This window comes from Carcharhinus amblyrhynchos, chromosome 19, assembly GCF_965287045.1.
Source record: "Carcharhinus amblyrhynchos chromosome 19, sCarAmb.v2.hapA, whole genome shotgun sequence".
Taxonomy (NCBI): domain Eukaryota; kingdom Metazoa; phylum Chordata; class Chondrichthyes; order Carcharhiniformes; family Carcharhinidae; genus Carcharhinus; species Carcharhinus amblyrhynchos.
Genome location: NC_137342.1, coordinates 3302871 through 3322697, shown reverse-complemented (window position 1 = coordinate 3322697; position 19827 = coordinate 3302871). Strand labels below are relative to the sequence as shown.

The 19827-nt window shown below is 45.7% G+C and overlaps 1 protein-coding gene across 1 annotated transcript in view; it reads right to left on the bottom strand.

Moving 5' to 3' along the window:
• The window catches only part of LOC145355583 (coiled-coil domain-containing protein 38-like), a 40563-nt gene extending 38675 nt beyond the window's left edge, over positions 1–1888 (bottom strand). The window contains exon 1 of the mRNA XM_080207834.1: positions 1682–1888. Within this exon, the coding sequence (XP_080063960.1) occupies positions 1682–1692 (11 nt within the window). The 5' untranslated portion in view covers positions 1693–1888. The remainder of the gene's footprint in view (positions 1–1681) is intronic.
• Positions 1889–19827: the final 17939 nt, after the last annotated feature.

Genomic DNA, 19827 nt, shown 5'->3' with positions numbered 1-19827 from the left:
GAAACCCTTTCGGGGAGTCAGTGCAGACTCGATGGGGCAAATTGCCTCTTTCTGCCCTGTAGGAATTCTATGTTTCTATAGCTATATCCCTCCACGGCTAGTCAGGCGTAATGCCCAGACTTCAGTTTCATTTGAGGAAGTAATGTCATGTTGAAGAGTTTGTTTGTTTTTGATCTGTTTAAACCAATGCTTCATAGCAATTAAGAGCAGAAGTGGGCAGATTCAGCCCTATGAGCCTACTCCACCATTCAGTCAGATCATGGCTGATCTCACCCTGATCACAAATCCACCTCCCACCTTTTCCTCATATCCCTCTTTCCTTTTTTGTTAGAAATATGTCTATCTCCCTCTTGAAACCATTCAAAGATTCAGACTCTACCATGCTGTGGGGCAGTGAGCTCCACAGATTCACCACCCCCTGCGCCAAGTCGTTCCTCCTCATCTCAGTTTTAAATCAGTCGCCTCTCAACCTGTGACCGCTTGTTCTAGATTGCTCCATAAGAGAAAACATTTGGTCTACATTTACTCTATCAATCCCCTTCAACATTTTATATACCTCGATCACATCCCCTCTCATCCATCTAACCTCTAGCGAGTACAAGCCCTCATATATCAAACAGCTCCAGAATCAAACTGGTGAACCTCCCCTGAACTGCCTCCAATGCCACCACATCCTTCTTCAAATAAGGAGACCAAAACTGGAGACAATACTCCAGATGTGGTCTCACCAACACCCTATACAATTGCAACAACATTTCTCTACTTTTAGCAATAAATGCCAACATCCCATTTGCCTTATTTATTACTTGCTGCACCTGCGTACCGTCCTTCTGTGATTCATCAACGCAGACTGCCAAGTGCCAAAGCTGGAAAGACCAGCTTTACCTCAGTTGTGTTGTTAAATATTAGGCTGTCTCAGACGCACCCCTCATAACCCCACTCACTCCACGTTAACTCATGCCTTTCCACCTCCTGAAATGGTCTTTGTACCCTCCGCATAAACACATATCCCCCACGCATCCTAACAGCCCCTTATAAACCCTACACTAACTCAGTGTCAACTCATGACTTCCCCCCAGCACACTTTGTCCACACCCACTTCATGGTGATGCTCCCTCAGCATCCACCACGAGCAGACCTCCTCAGCCATGCTCCGCTCAATGACCCACACCGAAGTGCTGGTGGACCAGGAGCCAACCTTAAAATGCTCATCCAGATTTTCAAAGCCCCTACCCGCTCCCCCTTCCTCTGTGACCTACCTCAGGCCTGTCTCTGCATAAATCACATTCTGGCCTCTTTTGATTTTGCTCCAGCTTTAGCCGTCTGAACTCAGAGATCTTGAATTCTTTTCCAAAACAGTGCCATCTCTACCCCTCTCCCTCTTCTCCTTTAAGATGCTTCTCTTCAACCATAGAGCCAATTACAGCTCAAGGAGCTCCTTGTCTGCGCCAAACCATTTCTTGCCTAAAACTTTAACCAATCTTTTGGTATCTGATTTAATAATGTCTGACATTGCCCCGTCTGAGTCTCTCTGGGATGTTTCACTGTGTTAAAGTCCCGTGGCCAGCAGGAACGGAACAAAGAACCACAGAACTTACAACTGTTTTGGTGTTCTCTCCTTTCTGTTCCCCTGTTAAGTGACTAAGTAAAAATGATTTTGAAGCATTATCATTTGTCTTACTCTAATTCCATCCAGGTAATAACTGAGTTAGGTGGTGTGGGCTCCAACACTGAAGACAAGGGCTTTGAGCTCGGATGCACTCTTTTCTTTTTATACAGGCTTGATTTACGAGATGACGGTTCTGAAACATGACAAAGTAGAACAAATATCAACAACTAATAACGTATTTCATTCTTTTTCTGCACTCAATACACAGTTTGGGTGGCACGGTAGCACAGTGGGTTAGCACTGCTGCTTCACAGCTCCAGGGTCCTGGGTTCGATTCCCGGCTCGAGTCACTGTCTGTGTGGAGTTTGCACATTCTCCTCGTGTCTGCGTGGGTTTCCTCCGGGTGCTCCAGTTTCCTCCCACAGTCCAAAGATGTGCGGGTTAGGTTGATTGGCCATGCTAAGAAATTGCCCCTTAGTGTCCAGGGATGTGTAGGTTAGAGGGATTAGTGGGTAAAATGTAGGGATATGGGGGTAGGGCCTGGGTGGGATTGTGTTCGGCGCAGACTCGATGGGCCGAAGGGCCTCTTTCTGCACTGTAGGGTTCGATGATTTCTAATGAGGCATTGAGAAAAATCGCAACCCAATCAGGCAGTGTTCAGATGATTTTGTGAAAGGGAAATCGTGTCTAACTAATTTGTTGGTGTTTTTTGAGGGAGTAACAAGCAACGTGGATCAAGGCAGACCAGTGAACGTGCTAAAGTTGGAGAGTGCCAGAGAGATTTGACAAGGTGCCACAATGAAGGGGAGGCAGTGGAATTACCACTGGGCAAGCAATCCAGAGACCAGCTTAACGCGTGCGGACTTGGGTTCGAACCCCATCACAGCAGACGGTGAAATTTCAACTCAATAAAAATTTGGAATTAAAAGTCTAATGGTGACCATCATTGCCGTAAAAACGCATCTGGTTCACTAATATTCTTTAGGGGAGGAAATCTGCCATCCTTACCCGGTCTGGCCTACATGTGACTCCAGACCCTCAGCAATGTGGCTGACTCTCAACTGCCCTTCAAAATAGAGGGTAATTAAGGATGGGCAATAAACATTCACCCAGTCAGTGACCCCCACATCCCATAAAATGAATTGAAAAAAAGGTTATTGTACAAAACCAGAGCTCACGGTAACATTTTAGCGTGGATAGCGGATTGGTTAATGAAAGCACAAATGGATCATTTTCGGGTTGGTAAGATGATGTGCCACACGGAATCAGTACAATTTATATCAATGATGTGGGTGAAGGGACTGAATGTATAGTGGCTGAGTTTGCTGATGACGCAGAGGTAGGTTGGAGAGTAGGTTGTAAAGAGAGCGTGGAGGGGTTTTCAGGGCCCGTCTGCTTTGGATACAAACTCCTGTCAGAGACTTTCCTCAGCCAGCGACACAATCAGGTTCACATCCAGCCAGGTTTGTGGGGTTTATTTTATGGGATGTGGCAGTGCCAGCGTGCCCAGTCAGGGCATCAACCTAATCACCACCACCGAATTGAATAGATTTCAATATTTTTAAATGGTTTAAAGCCGCTGCCTCTGAGGACAGGTACGTCCCCGGCTGGTCGTACCGGCGGGAATCACTCCTGCTCTCCGGCAGTTGAGGTGACCAGACGGGGGTGCAGAGGTCAGTGTAGCCCCCAGTGGTCAGGGATATGGCAGTGCAGTGTCCTTGCGCTGTCCCACAGCACCCTGAGAGTGGACGTGTGTGCACAGTGGTGGGGGAAGGGGGGAGAAGGTTGGTTGGTCACCCTGATGCCTGTGATGGTGGTTTGGGGAGGGGGTGTGGGTGTGAGGTGGCCCATTTATTAAGTGTTTAGGTGTTGGGAGGGAGAGGGGAGAGAGATTATCCCCCTTGTCTGTTGGGCGGGTCTGTGAAATCTCTGTGGAGTTGGTCTTGTCAATGTCTTTAGGTCCCACCCCTCAAGGGTGAGAGGGGGGGACATGCCCCACTCTGCTTTTGTTTTGACAGAAGATCTGGAGAGAACCTGGCTGTTTCTCTGGGGAGAAAAACATCCGTTTTCAGCCAGAACCCGACATTTCAGCCAGACTAACCTGACCTCACCCATGGCTGGGATTAAAAACATAAGGACATAAGAACTAGGAGCAGGAGTCGGCCATCTGGCCCCTCGAGCCTGCCCCGCCGTTCAATAAGATCAGGGCTGATCTTTTCGTGGACTCAGCTCCACTCACCATAACCCTTAACCCCTTTACTGTTCAAACATTTATCTATCCTTGCCTTAAAAACACTCAATGAGGTAGCCTCAACTGGGCAGGGAATTCCACAGATTCACAACCCTTTGTGTGAAGAAGTTCATCCTCAACTCAGTCCTAAATCTGCTTCCCCTTATTTTGAGGCTTTGCCCCCTCGTTCTGGTTTCACCCACCAGTGGAAACAACCTCCCTGCTTCTATCTTATCCATTCCCTTCATAATCTTATATGTTTCTATAAGATCTCCCCTCATTCTTCTGAATTTCAATGAGTATAGCCCCAGTCTACTCAGTCTCTCCTCATAAGCCAACCCTCTCAACTCTGGAATCAACCTAGTGAATCTCCTCTGCACCCCCTCCAGTGCCAGTATATCCTTTCTCAAGTAAGGAGACCAAAACTGTACACAGTACTCCAGGTGTGGCCTCACCAGCACCTTATACAGCTGCAACATAACCTCACTGTTTTAAAACTCCATCCCTCTAGCAATGAAGGACAAAATTCCATTTGCCTTCTTAATTACCTGCTGCACCTGCAAACCCACTCCTTGAGATTCCTGCACAAGGACACCCAGATCCCTCTACACAGCAGCACGCTGCAATTTTTTACCATTTAAATAATAGTCCATTTTGCTGTTATTCCTATCAAAATGGATGACCTCACATTTACCAATATTGTATTCATCTTCCAGACCCTCATCCACTCAGACTATCTATATCCCTTTGTAGACTTTCAGCGTCCTCTGCACACTTTGCTCTGCCACTCATCTTAGAGTCATCTGCAAATTTTGACACACTACACTTGGTCCCCAAATCATCTATGTAAATCGTAAACATCTGCAATCCCAGGACTGATCCCTGAGGCACACCACTAGTCACTGATCGTCAACCAGAAAAACACCCATTTATCCCCACTCTTTGCTTTCTGTTAGTTAACCAATCCTCTATCCATGCTAATACATTACCCATAACACCGTGCACCTTTATCTTATGTAGCAGTCTTTGGTGCGGCGCCTTGTTAAATGTCTTCTGGGAATCCAGATACACCACATCCACAGGTTCCCCATTGCCCACTGCACACGTAACGTTCTCAAAGAATTCCACCAAATTAGTCATACATGACCTTCCCTCCATGAACCCATGCTGCATCTTACCAATGGGACAATTTGTCGCCAGTTGTCTCAGTATTTCTTCCTTGATGATAGATTCAAGAATTTGCCCTACTCCAGAAGTTAAGCTAACCGGTCTATTACCTGCCTCTTTTCTACCTCCTTTTTAAAACAGTGGCGTCACATGTGCTGTTTTCCAATCTGTGGGAACCACCCGAGTCCAGCGAATTTTGGTCAATTATCACAAGTGCGTTTGCTTTTTCCCTGACCATTCTCTGGCCCCGCTGGAGAATTCTGGCCTTCTCCATTTTTTAGGAAAACTGTCCGAGTCCAGCAAGAGACTTAGATAGGTTAAACGAATGGACGGAAATTTGGCAGAAGAGTAATAATACAGGAAAATCTGAACTTGTCCACTTTGACAGGAAGAATAGAATAATATATTATCAATATACGCACATATATACACACACACAAATTATACTTTTCACTATATACTGACACTTGTGACAATAATAAATCACATGGAGAGGGATTACAGAATTGAGAGATTTGAATTTGATTTATTGTCACATGTATTAGCGTACAATGAAAAGTACTGTTTCTTGCACACTATACAGACAAAGCATACCGTACATAGATAAGGAAAGGAGAGAGTGCAGAAAGTAGAATGCAGGTACAGAGGGATCTGGGAGGTCTGGTACACGAATCACAAAATGTTTGTATTCAGGTACAGCAAGTGCTTCGGAAGGCAAATGGAATGTTATTTATTGCAAGGGGAATGGAATATAAAGTAGGAATGTTTTATTACTGTTGTACGGGGTGTTGGTGTGAGCGCCTCTGAAGTACTGTGTACAGGTTTGGTCTCCTTATTTAAGAAAAGGATATAAATATATTAGAAGCTGTTCTGAGGAAGTTAATTTAATTGACAATTGTGATTAAGAAGGGGTTATGGGAAAGGTTGGACAGGTTGGGTCTTTACTCATTGGAGTTCAGAAGGATGGGAGATCATTTTATTGAAACATATGTTTCCATGGGAACTTGATAGGTTGGATGCTGAAAACCTATTTGCCCTTGTGGGAGATGCAGTATTAAGATCCAGTTTGGGTTAAAGGTTAATATATGATGGGGGAAACAGTTCTGTCCCCATTAAGATGGGAGTCATGTGATGGTAGAGTGTGGATAGACAGTACTACAGCAGAGCACAGATAGAACCTAGTTAGGGTTATCACTTGGAGATGTATATAACCATCCATCAACAATAAATAGTTTATGTTCAACCACACAAAACTCCAGACATCTCAGGTGAGACACAAACCAAAACCGGTTTCCTCCCACATCCCAAAAAACGTGCTCTTAAGCTGATTGGTGTAACAAATTGTCCCTAAATTAGTCTCCCCTCAATCTTCCCCAATAGGGGTAGGTTAGGGTCATGGGTAGAGGAGGGCACTCAATGTTAAAATGGCGGCGCGGGCTCGTTGGGCCGAAGGGCCTGTTTCCCGGGCTGTGTTGTTCTTTGTTCAACCACACAAGGTGGTGGCAGCAAAGGAATAAATCAATAATCTCAAAATAGCTGAAGGAAGATCACAGGTCGTGAATCTGTGCCTGCACCAAGTCACAGCCGGAGATCACACCTAAAATCCTCCAGTGTCAGATTTGATGGAATGCAGAGTTATAGGACCAAACCAGATCATTAAAGGCTGAGTAAAATTTTAAACGGGGAAGAAAGAGCTGCAGAGTAGAGAATCCGCTGTGTAAGTGAAAAGCCAGGCCTGTTCAAATGCGGAGTCGTAGGGACCTAACCAACAAATGGGGGAACAAGATGCTCTTATCATTGGCCAAAATCAGCAACAGCAAACCAACTGTTTAAAGAGTGTGGCTGGGAGATGGCTGCAGCCTTGTTCCGAGCTGATTCCAAAAACCACGTGGCTTTCTCAAAAGGGAAAAAAAGGTTCAAAAACCTCAACCAAAGCCGAGAATTGATCGTACAACTAAAAATCCTCCTCGACTGGGGCAGGGAAGGCCCCAACTCGCTAACAATTCGCTACAATACATGAACTTCCAAAGAGGTGGTGACCACTATCACTGCAGGAACACACGTGTTGGAAGGTTCCTTGAACAATGTTTAAAGCTGAACTCGCCTGAACTTCAAATCAAACATCAACATCACCAGACTAACTTTGACTGATGCAAGGTCCAAACCAAACACAAATCTGGGTATCTCGGAGAGTATCAGAGGAAGTGGACATTAATACATTCTTGCAGCACAGACTCTCAAAAATTATTACAGTGTAGGAGGAGGCCATTCGGCCCATCGTGTCTGCACTGCCTCTCCAAACGAGTATTATAACTTTATGCTATTCCCCTGCACTATACCTACTTGGTGAAATGGCTGACAATGTAAGACAAAGATATAGATTAATCCTCGACCATATCAAGTGAGCTATTAAAAGCCTAGACCAGAATTTTAAACTTGAAGAGTGCAAACCTTAAGCAAGTTATAGAATAGCTCGAATAAAGCACCAAGAGGGCAGGGAGACCCAAAAGCAATTGAAAAAATACCCAAATGTAACACGAGACAGTCATAGACCATGTCAGCACAATGAAATGTGTGAACTCAGAAAAAACAGGCTGCGAAACAGGTAAAAATAGAGCTTTGTGAAAATGCTGACATCCCCAAACTGCAGCAGCAGGTGGCAGTGTGAAGCAAGAAGATGGGAAGAACTCTCACGGCACCAGGTTAAAGTCCAACAGGTTTACTTGGTAGCAAAACACCACTAGCTTTCGGAGCGCTGCTCCTTCCTCAGGTGAGTGGGGAGTTCGGATCACAAACAGGGCAGATAAAGCACAGACAGTTTACAGATTACTGATTAGAATGCGAATCTTCACAACTAACCTGCTGTTCAAGTCTTAAAGTGGCTGATAATGTGAGTGGAAGGAGCACTGATCACAGTTTAAAGAGATGTGTATTGTCTCCAGACAGTACAGTAAGTGAGGTTTTGCAAACCCAGGCAAGTCACGGGGGTTACAGATAGTGCGACATGAACCCAAGATCCCTGTTGAGGCCGTCCTCATGTGTGCGGAACTTGGCTATCAGTCTCTTCTCAGCGACTCTGCGCTGTCGTGTGTTGTGAAGGCCGCCTTGGAGAATGCTTACCCGAAGGTCAGAGGCTGAATGCCCGTGACCACTGAAGTGTTCGCCAACAGGAAGGGAACAGTCTTGCCTGGTGACTGTCGAGCGATGTTCATTCATCCGTTGTCGTAGCGTCTGCATGGTCTCCCCAGTGTACCATGCTTCGGGACATCCTTTCTTGCAACGTATCAGGTAGACAACGTTGGCCGAGTTGCAAGAGTATTTACCATGTACCTGGTGGATGGTATTCTCACGTGTGATGATGGTATCCGTGTCGATGATCCGGCATGTCCTGCAGAGGTTGCTGTGACAGGGTTGTGTGGTATTGTGGTCACTGTTCTCCTGAAGACTGGGTAGTTTGCTGCGAACAATGGTCTGTATGAGGTTGAGTGGTTGTTTGAAGGTAACTAGGAGTCATCTGGGAATGGCCTTGGTGAGATGTTGGTTTTCATTGATGATACATTGAAGACTCCGGAGAAGAAGTCGTTCTCCGCTCCGGGGAAGTACTGGACGACGAAGGGTACTCTGTCCACCGTGTCCCGTGTTTGTCTTCTGAGGAGATCGGTGTGGTTTTTTGCTGTGGCGCATCGGAACTGTCGATCGATGAGTCGAGCACCATATCCTGTTCTTATGAGGGCATCTTTCAGCGTCTGGAGGTGTCTGTCACGATCTTCCTCATCTGAGCAAATCCTGTGTATACGGAGGGCTTGTCCATGGTGAGTCTGATGGTGGGGTGGAACTTGTTGATGTCATCATATAGTTGTTTCAGTGATTGTTCACCATGAGTCCAAAGGAAGAAAATGTCATCGATGTATCTAGTGTATAGCATCGGTTGAAGGTCCTGTGCGGTGCATGAAGATGTTGGCATATTGAGGTGTGAATTTGTACCCGTGGCTGTTCCGTGTGTCTGGACGAAGAACTGGTTATTGAAGGTGAAGACATTGTGGTCCAGGATGAAGTGGGTGAGTTGTAAAATTGCATCTGGAAACTGGCAGTGGTTGGTGTTGAGAACTGAGGCAGTTGCAGCAATGCCATCATCGTGGGGGATGTTGGTGTAGAGCGCCGAGACATCCATTGTGACGAGGAGTGTCCCTGGTTCAACTGCTCCATGTGTGCTGAGTTTCTGTAGGAAGTCCGTAATGTCACAAGAGAACCTGGGGGTTCTTTGTACAATGGGTTTCAGGATGCCCTCGATATTACCCAAGCACAACTCAGCACCATCCGCACTCTCAAGACCAACTGCAACATTGTCTTCAAACCAGCAGACAAAAGAGGGATTGCTGTCATACTGTCAGTTACCCGTAGATCCGAACAAAGAACACATCCATCAACTCAACAGATTGATCAAGACCTTTAATGCAAACCTTCAGAGCAGCCTCCATCCTCTCATCCCACGTACTCCCAGTGTTGGAGATCTCTACTGCCTCCCAAAGATACTCAAGGCCAACATGCCCAGCCATCCCATGGTATTGGGCAATGGGACCCTGTGTGAGAACCTCGCCAACTATGTCGAGGGCATCCTGAAACCCATCGTACAAAGAACCCCCAGCTTCTGTTGCGAACTACAGACTTCCTACAGAAACTCAGCACACATGGAGCAGTTGAACCAGGAGCCCTCCTTGTCACAACGGATGTCTCAGCGCTCTACACCAGCAACCACCCCCCCCCCCACCCCAAACATTGCTTCAACTGCCTCAGTACTCAACACTGACAACTGCCAATCTCCAGATGTATTTTACAACTCATCCACTTCATCCTGGACAACAACATCTTCACCTTCAACAACCAGTTCTTCATCCAGACACACGGAACAGCCATGGGGACAAATTTGCACCTCAACATGCCAACATCTTCATGCACAGGTTCGAACAAGACTTCTTCACCGCACAGGACCTTCAACCGATGCTGTACACTAGATACATCGATGACATTTTCTTCCTTTGGACTCATGGTGAACAATCACTGAAACAACTATATGATGACATCAACAAGTTCCACCCCACCATCAGACTCACCATGGACTATTCCCCAGAATCAGTTGCATTCTTGGACACACGCATCTCCATTAAGGACGGTCACCTCAGCACCTCACTGTACCGCAAGCCCACAGACAATCTCACAATGCTCCACTTCTCCAGCTTCCACCCTAAACATGTTAAAGAAGCCATCCCCTATGGACAAGCCCTCCGTAGACACAGGATCTGCTCAGATGAGGAGGATCGTGACAGACACCTCCAGACGCTGAAAGATGCCCTCATAAGAACAGGATATGGCGCTCGACTCATCGATCGACAGTTCCGATGCGCCACAGCGAAAAACCGCACCGATCTCCTCAGAAGACAAACACGGGACACGGTGGACAGAGTTCCCTTCATCGTCCAGTACTTCCCTGCAGTGGAGAAGCTACGACATCTTCTCCAGAGTCTTCAACATGTCATCAAGGAAGACAAACATCTCACCAGGGCTATCCCCACACCCCCACTTCTTGCCTTCAGACAACCGCACAACCTCAAACAGACCATTGTTCACAGCAAACTACCCAGCCTTCAGGAGAACAGTGACCACAACACCACACAACCCTGCCACAGCAACCTCTGCAAGACATGCCGGATCATCGACATGGATACCATCATCACACGTGAGAATACCATCCACCAGGTGCACGGTAAATACTCTTGCAACTCGGCCAATGTTGTCTACCTGATACACTGCAGGAAAGGATGTCCCGAAGCATGGTACATTGGGGAGACCATGCAGACGCTACGACAATGGATGAATGAACACCTCTCGACAATCACCAGGCAAGACTGTTCCCTTCCTGTTGGGGAACACTTCAGAGGTCAGACGCTGAATGCCCGTGACCTTCGGGTAAGCATTCTCCAAGGCGGCCTTCACGACACACGACAGCGCAGAGTCGCTGAGCAGAGACTGATAGCCAAGTTCCACACACGAGGACGGCCTCAACCGGGATCTTGAGTTCACGTCACACTATCTGTAACCCCCATGACTTGCAAAATCTCACTAACCGTCCTGGCTTGAGACCATTTACACCTCCTTAACCTGTGCTTAACCCTCTCTCCACCCACATTGTCTGTACCTGTAAAGACTCGCATTCCAACCATTACCTTGTGAATTGAGTTTGGGTCTACGTATGCCCTGTTTTTGAACACACCTGAAGAAGGAGCAATGTTCTGAAAGCTTGTGCCAATAAATAAACCTGTTAGACTTTAACCTGGTGTTCTGAGACTTCTCACTGTATAGGCGAGGTCCCAGAGGGTTGGAGAACAGCCGATGTTGTTCCTTTATAAAGAAGGGGAGTAAGAATAATCCAGGTAATTACAGGCCGGTGAGCTTTCCATCAGCAGTAGGGAAATTATTGGAGAGGATTCTTTGAGGATTTAGTCTCACTAGGAAATAAGTGGACGTATTAGTGAGAGGCAACATGGTTTTGTTAAGGGGAGGTTGTGTCTCACTAGGTTAATCACATTTTTTGAGGAAGTGACGAAGATGATTGATGAGGTTGGGCAATGGATATTGTCTACATGGACTTCAGTAAAGCCTTGAACTAGATCCCTCCTGGCAGACTGGTGCAGAAGGTGAAGTCGCATAGGATCAGAGGTCAGTTGGCAAGATAGATACAGAACTTGTTTGGTCATAGAAGACAGAGGGCAGCAATGGAAGACTGCATTTCTGAATGGAGGGCTGTGACTAGTGGCATTCTTCAGGGATCGGTGCTGGGACCTTTGCTGTTTGTAATATATATAAATATATTAAATGATTTACAGGAAAACGTAACTGGTTTGATTGGTAAGTTTGCGGATGACACAAAGGTTGGTGGATTTGCGGATAGTGATGAGGACCGTCGGAGGATACAGCAGGCTATAGATGGGCTTGAGACTTGGGCACAGGGATGGCAGATGGAGTTTAATCCGGACAAATATGAGTAGTGTGTTTTGGAAGGCCTAATATAGACGGGAAATGTACAGTAAATGGCAGAACCCTTAAGTATTGATAGGCAGAGGGATCTGGGTGTACAGGTATGTGGGCCACTGGAAGTGTCAACACAGGTGGAGAAAGGAGTCAAGAAGGCATACGGCATGCTTGCCTTCATCAACCGGGGCACTGAATTTAAAAACTGGCAAGTCATGTTGCAGCTTTATAGAACCTTAGTGAGGCCGCACTTGGAATATAGTGTTCAATTCTGGGCGCCACACTACCAGAAGGATGTGGAGGCTTTGGAGAGGGTTCAGAAAAGATTTGCCAGGATGTTGCCTGGTATGGAGGGCATTAGCTATGAGGAGAGGTTGGAGAAACTTGGTTTGTTCCCACTGGAGCAACGGAGGTTGAGGGGTGACCTGATAGAAGTCTACAAGATTATGAGGGGCATGGACAGAGTGGATAGTCAGAAGCTTTTTCCCAGGGTGGAAGAGTCAAATACCAGGGGGGCACAGGTTTAAGGTGCGAGGGGCAAGGTTTAAAGGAGATGTAGGAGGCAGATTTTTTTTTTTACAGAGGGTGATGGGTGCCTGGAACTCGTTGCCGGGGGAGACACTGAAAGCAGGTACGATAGTGACTTTTAAGGGGTGTCTGGATAAAAACATGAATAGGATAGGAATAGAGGGATATGGTCCTTGGAAGAGCCGGGGCGGGGGTGGTTTCAGTTCAGAAGGGCAGTATAGTCGGTGCAGGCTTGGAGGGCCGAAGGGCCTGATCCTGTTCTGTAATTTTCTTTGTTCTTTGAAATTGGAAATATTCTTGAAAGGGAAATGCTGACACAGCAGCGGAGAAAGAGCTGGGGGCTGGGGGCTAATTGTGGATGGTTCTTTCGATGGACCGAATAGCCTCTTTCTGCGCCATGTGTCTGATTCTTGATTCGGCAACTGCTTATTAATTATCACCGTGGATGTATCACAGTTTGACTCTTTTTTTTTTCCCTCAGCACTAACAAAACGGATTCTGAAGAACAGCAGTCCCACCACAGGAGTGTTAAAAACCTGAGGTTCCCCCTCATGAGAGATAAAACACTCAATGGACGAACATCCACTTCACCTGCAGAAAACAGAGACAAAATGTTACTGGCGTGAAAACTTTCAAAAACATCAAGAATTATGAGGCTACACAAAGTGAATACAAGCAGATTTGGTAGAATAGAGATAGGTTTCTTTGGTTTTGATATAATTCTCCATCCTCACACAGGCTGGGAGATCCCATTCAAAACCAGAGGCTCTCAAAACCATTTTTCTCCAGCAGAATTTATCGATTGATACAGTGGCTATGAAACAATGAAGGAAAGTGCTGAAATATTTGCCAGCGAATTGTGACGATATTTAATTCCCTTGTTTGTAGAGGCTGTTAGGAAGTAACAATCCATTATTAGTACAAATACACACCTGAGAAATACTTTACAAGTAATTTATAACTCAGCAAAGCCCCATCTCCACGGGAAACGTTTCCCACTGCGGAAATCGAAAGCGAAGTGGGGGGCCTGGACCATTATCGGTGAAGCAAAGCACAGTTAAAATATCAAAACAGCGTTGTGATTTTTTTTATCTGACATTTGAGAGAGATTTCGGTATTCTCCGTTGAAATGAACAGCGTGAGGCAACCAAAATAAAGCATTCGGAATGAAATAATTTCTGATGATAAAATGTGCTAATGAAATGTCTTCAGTTGCTGTAGTGAATGGATTATGCCAATGACATCACTTCTAATTAATGAATAATAATCAGTCCAGTGAGAGGAATGGATCTGGAGTCTGGGCCTTAGCCTCTTCCACGACCAGACCCTTGTGACTGACAGGATTGGCCAAAGCTGCACCCATCCCCTCCATCCCTTTATTGCACCCCTTTATCGTAGAGTGCACGAGATGTAGACAAAAGTGGTAGGAGGATTGGAATGAGGCACTCACTGAGTGTTAATACGGGCGGTGTGGGCTTGTGGGGGCCAAGTGCTGTGTTGTTCTTACCCCACACTGTGACTGGCCAGCCACCCCTCCACCCTCCACCCCTCCACCCCTCCCCACCCTGCCTCCCACACAACAGGAGGAAATCAGTCTGGTGACGGAAGCCAGCTGAAAATATAGAAAGCAAACCCCACACCCACATGTTCCCTTCCCACCCCATCGTTGTTTCCTGGGCGTTAGCATCATACTATCTTCATACTGCCATGCTGAGAAGGCATGAAGGAACAACATCTTTATAGTATCTTTCTCTTCTTTATTTTGTTTAAATTCTGTTTTTAGAAACGGACAAAGGCAGAGCTATCGTCACCAGATCTCTGGAGAACTTGTGGAGTAACATTTAAAGATTCAACTTCATAAGCCAAGGCTTGAGAAATACAATGTGACCCATTTCAACAAGGCAAACAAAGTAAATTAGTCATTAAAATTATCATTGTCACGGACAGAACAGGGAAAGGGGGGTCAGTAATAACACAATCCACCTCGCTACCGTGTCTGTTACAAAAATCAAGAACAAAATATATTAGGTTGGATAATTGGAACAACGTACCTTTTGGAGGTACTGGGATGTAGAAAACAACTTCACTCCCAGAGTCATTGCTACTGTTTTGAGAAACCCGTCTTTCTTTCAGTTTCTGCTCCTTCCATTCATCGGGGGAGAGTTCTTCAAAAAAATTCTTAGCAATAATACCCTGATTCAGTTCTTGCTGCAGTTTCACAATGTCACTACAACGTGAAAAAAAAAACATGCTCGTGATCACCATAATTACCCGGGACGGAATGTTACCGTTCTGCCCACCGTGGGAACCGCAGCTGGAGGAACAGGACCGCGCAAAGGTCCATCGAGCTCAGGGCAGGTCTTATGGTCTTGGGGTGAACACGGCCAGGAAGTCCCACCTCTTGCCTGAATCAGAAGCCCATGTCTGAGATTTGAACACAATCTAATGTTGGAGGTGGCACCTTCTGGATAAGAATCATAGAAACCCTACAGTGCAGAAAGAGGCCCTTCGGCCCGTCGAGTCTGTACCGAACACAATCCCACCCAGGCCCTACCCCCCATATCCCTACATATTATACCCACTAATCCCTCTAACCTACACATCCCTGGACACTGAGGGGCAATTTCTTAGCATGGCCAATCAACCTAACCCGCACATCTTTGGACTGTGGGAGGAAACTGGAGCACCCGGAGGAAACCCACGCAGACACGAGGAGAATGTGCAAACTCCACACAGACAGTGACCCGAGCCGGGAATCGAACCCAGGACCCTGGAGCTGTGAAGCAGCAGTGCTAACCCACTGTGCTACCGTGCTGCCATAAGATAACTTACATTTCTATACCACACTTTACTTGGTAAGCATCAGGGAGCCCCTCAGCTAAAAACACTCAGTGCCTTATCAACAGACAGCATAGAGGAGGAGGTTGGACCCACTCCAGCCTTGCTGCCAACCCACCCCCAATCCTCCCCCTACAACCCCCACCCCAAAATTCCCCTCCCACCATCACCCACCTGGGTATCCCCCACCATAGTCCTCCAGTAGGTGTAGAACCAGTGGCAGGGACTGCTTTCCGATGCTGCCATCGAGTACGGAAGAGCTTCTCATTGGTCGGCAGTGCTTGGTGGGACAGACTTCCATCGTTGAGGTCCTGGATTCCAGGGGAAGGTCTACCTTTGGCCTTTTAAGCACCTGAATGTGGCGACAGGTCTCTGCAAAAAGTGATGGTGCAGGAGGCCTCTCCGGCTTGTGGATGAACTCCCCATCACCTCCACAAGATTCTGCCCAATGAAACGCAGAGACTGTGCAGCACAAATGGAAATCATTTGGTCCATCATCCCTGTGCCAGCCTGGAAACAGCGATCCACTTTAATCAACCTTTCCTGGCTTTTGCTGTACGGGTAGCAGTAATTCAAGTGTCGATCCAAGCTTTTTATCATTATGATGAGATAACGGACGATAGTGAATGGCGGAATATTGTGGAATACCTGAAGGCAGGTGGGATAAGGAGAGAAATAGGGAAGTGGAGAAGTGTTGGGTTCAGATCCACAACGGTGGTCTACATGTGAATGGACATAAGGAAACGAAGCCACGTGAGTGGCGTGGATATGTATTAGATCGAGAGAGTGAAATACAAGGGTGAAAACAGATGGGAAAAATGAGATTGAAATAGTTGGTGTAGTTTTCTACTTTTTGAGGTTGGAACTTTGAATGTCAAGTGTGGAAGGGAATTTTAGATCAGCTACTTAGATTCACAGATTTATCTTAAAGTAACAGAGTAGCTAGAAGTGTTTAAATGATTCTAATGGGTTAATGTTAATGGTTGGCTCATGTAAATGCAATAACAGTATTAAACTGAAATGAACATGGTTTTAAAGTGTATATTGAAATATTAAATATATTTTTAATACAAATGTACAGTTCGTCTCAGTCAAAAATGCTACAAAAGTATAATGGTAAGGTGAGTAGTTCAGAGCTGGGAGTCCATTAGTCAGCAGAATGAGCATTAGAAGTTTCAAGTCCCGGGACAAATATTAAAACATATTGTCCAGGTATAAGAAAGTGTCTTTCTAAAGGCTCAGAGAGACACATGTCTCTCTCTCTCTGTCTTGGCAATGTGCCTGTGTGAAAGGTTTAGTTATAGAAGTGTCCCTAACTACATAGCAGCCAGGAAGTGGGCTAATCCAAGTGGAAAGATGTCCAGAACTAAATGGACAAATGAAATATCGTTATATCGATATTGGAAATTCCTGTATCGGACTGACATGTTAACACTGAATGAAACTGGATCCAAGCTAAATGAGGAGATTTTTCCTAGGTATCGAAGAGTATAATTGTTCTGTAGTTTGGCTGAGTGCCTCAGATCTTTGGAATGGTTTCATAAAGCTGAATCTGGGCTTTCTGACCCGCTGATGACCTCCTCTGAAAGACGTGCTGGTTCGGTGCATTGACCCGAACAGATGCCAGAGCGTGGTGACTAGGGGAATTTCACAGTAACTTCACTGTAGTGTTAATGTAAACCTTACTTGTGACTAATAAACTTTAAACTTTTACAGCCAGTTAATATTTTGTCTGTCTTGTAAGTTTTTTTGTGTTTAAAATAAGCTTTGGTTATGTCTTTTGAACAGAGACTTTGCCTTTTGTGAATTTTTCAAATAGAATCTAAATTTTTAGAAATTGGCCACCATTTTTGAAAGAAATTCCCCCTAACATCATGAAAATAAATTTATCACATTGCTGTTTGTGGGGACCTTGCTGTGTCCAAATTGGCCTGCCTCGTTTCCCACATCACAATAAGTGACTTCACTTCAAAATTATTCAATTGACTATAAAGCACTGGGACTTTCTGAAGTCACTAATGACACCTTGGAAATAAATATCTTTCCTTTACTAAGATGTGCGGGTTAGGTTAATTGGCCACGCTAAAAAAAAATTGCCCCTTAGTGTCCAGGGATGTGTAGGTTAGAGGGATTAGTGGGTATAGTATGTAGGGATATGGGGGTAGGGCCTGCGTGGGATTGTGTTCGGTGCAGACTCGATGGGCTGAAGGGCCTCTTCCTGCACTGTAGGGTTCTAAGTTCTAATAACACCAAAAATGGCTGTGAAGGTCATGAAGGAACAGGGAGATGGTATGTATCTCTGACATACAACACTGAACAAGGTAATGGCCACAGCAAAGGAGCTCTGTGACTAAGCAGCAGAGAGAGGTGACTTCACGTGGTCTGCCAACGGAATGGGTACAGAGCAGGTGGTGGCCATTCAGCCTACTGGGTGCATGCTGGCCCTCGGCAAAAACAACTCAGCTAGCCCCAGTGCCCCATTCTTTCTTGCAACTGGGGGAAGCTATTTTTTAATCTTCAGATGATTTCTCAATTATCTTTTGAAAATCCGTACTTGAATCATCTCCACCACCCTCTCAGACCATTTCTACTTCTGTAACCTTTTCCAACACCCCTGCCTCAATCCACTGCTGCTGAATTCCTCATCCATACCTCTGTTAACTTTAAACCTGACCCCTGCAATGCACTGGTGGCTGGTCCCCCACGTTCTAGTGTTTGTATATTTGGGGTTATCCAAAACTCCATTGCTTGTGCCCTTACCAAGTTTCCATTTGAAAAATGAGTCTTCTTCAGGTAGCCAGGATACCACGAGTGTCACTGTCTATGTGGAGTTTGCACATTCTCCTCGTGTCTGCGTGGGTTTCCTCCGGGTGCTCCGGTTTCCTCCCACAGTCCAAAGATGTGCGGGTTAGGTTGATTGGCCGTGCTAATTACCCCCTTAGTGTCCAGGTTAGAGGGATTAGTGGGTATGATATGGGGGTAGGGCCTGGGTGGGATTGTGTTCGGTGCAGACTCGATGGGCCGAAGGGCCTCTTTCTGCACTGTAGGGTTCTAGGATTCTAACTCTTTACAATCCACATCAATGATTTGGATGAAAGATGAATAAATGGTTGCTAAATTTCCTGATGACACAAAGACAGGCAGCAAAGTAAGTTGTCAAGAGGACATAAGGAGAAGGAGTCTACGAAGGGATATAGATAGGTTAGGTGAGCAGGCAAAGAATTAGCAAATGGAGGACAATGTGGGAAAATAGTCCATTTTACAGGAATAACAGAAAAACAGTAAATTAATCGAATGGAGAGAGATTGCAGAACATTACCACGTGTGTCACTGGTGTCCTGATATATTAATCACAAAAAGTGAGTGTGCAGGTGCAGTAAGTGATTAGGAATGTTAATGTTTTTGGAAGAGGGAAGAAAATATAAAAGTAGGAGTTTGATTTATTGTCACATGTATTGGTATACAGTGAAAAGTATTGCTTCTTGCATGCTCTACAGACAAAACATACTGTTTACAGAGTACATAGGGGAGAAGGAGAAGGTGCAGACTGTAATATTACAGTCATAGCTCGGGTGTAGAGAAAGATCAGCTTAATATAAGGTAGGTCCATTCAAAAGTCTGTTGGCAGCAGAGAAGAAGCTGTTCTGGAGTTGGTCGGCACATGGCCTCAGACTTTTGTATCTTTATCCCAATAGAAGAAGGTGGAAGAGAGAATTATGATGGTTGCTTTGCCAAGACAGTGTGAAGTGTAGACATAGTTAATGGGAGGCTGGTTTGAGTGATGGACTGGGCTTCATTCACAATCCTTTGTAGTTTCTTGCAGTCTTGGATAGAGCAGGAGTTATACCAAGCTGTGATACATCCAGAACGAATGCTTTCTATCTTACACCTGTACAAGTTGGTGAGAGTCATAGCGAACATGCCAAGTTTCCTTAGCCTCCTGAAACATTAGATTCTGATGGGTCTTGGGAGGGTAAATGCTGCGAGGATGTGCTTCCTTGTAGAAGTCTAGAAATAGTTAAGAATAAGGCATTGCCAATTAAGACTGAGATGAGGAGAGTTTTTTCTCCGAGAGTCAGTAGTCTGTGGAACTCTCTTCCACAGAGAGCAAGGGAGGCTGGGACATTGAATATATTGAAGGCTGAGTTAGATAAACAGGATAGCAGAGTTGAGGCCACAAACAGATTATTTATAATCTTATTGAATCGCAGAGCAGACTCGAGGGGCTTCTCAGAACAAAGAACAGTACAGCACGGGAAACAGGACCTCCAAGCCTGTGCCGCGCATTGGTCCAACTACACCATCCGTTTGTATCCCTCCATTCCCAGTCTGCTCATGTGACTATCCGGGTAATTTTTAAACGATCCCAGTGTGTCCGCCTCCACCACCCTACTGGGCAGCGCACTCCAGGCCCCCACCACCCTCTGTG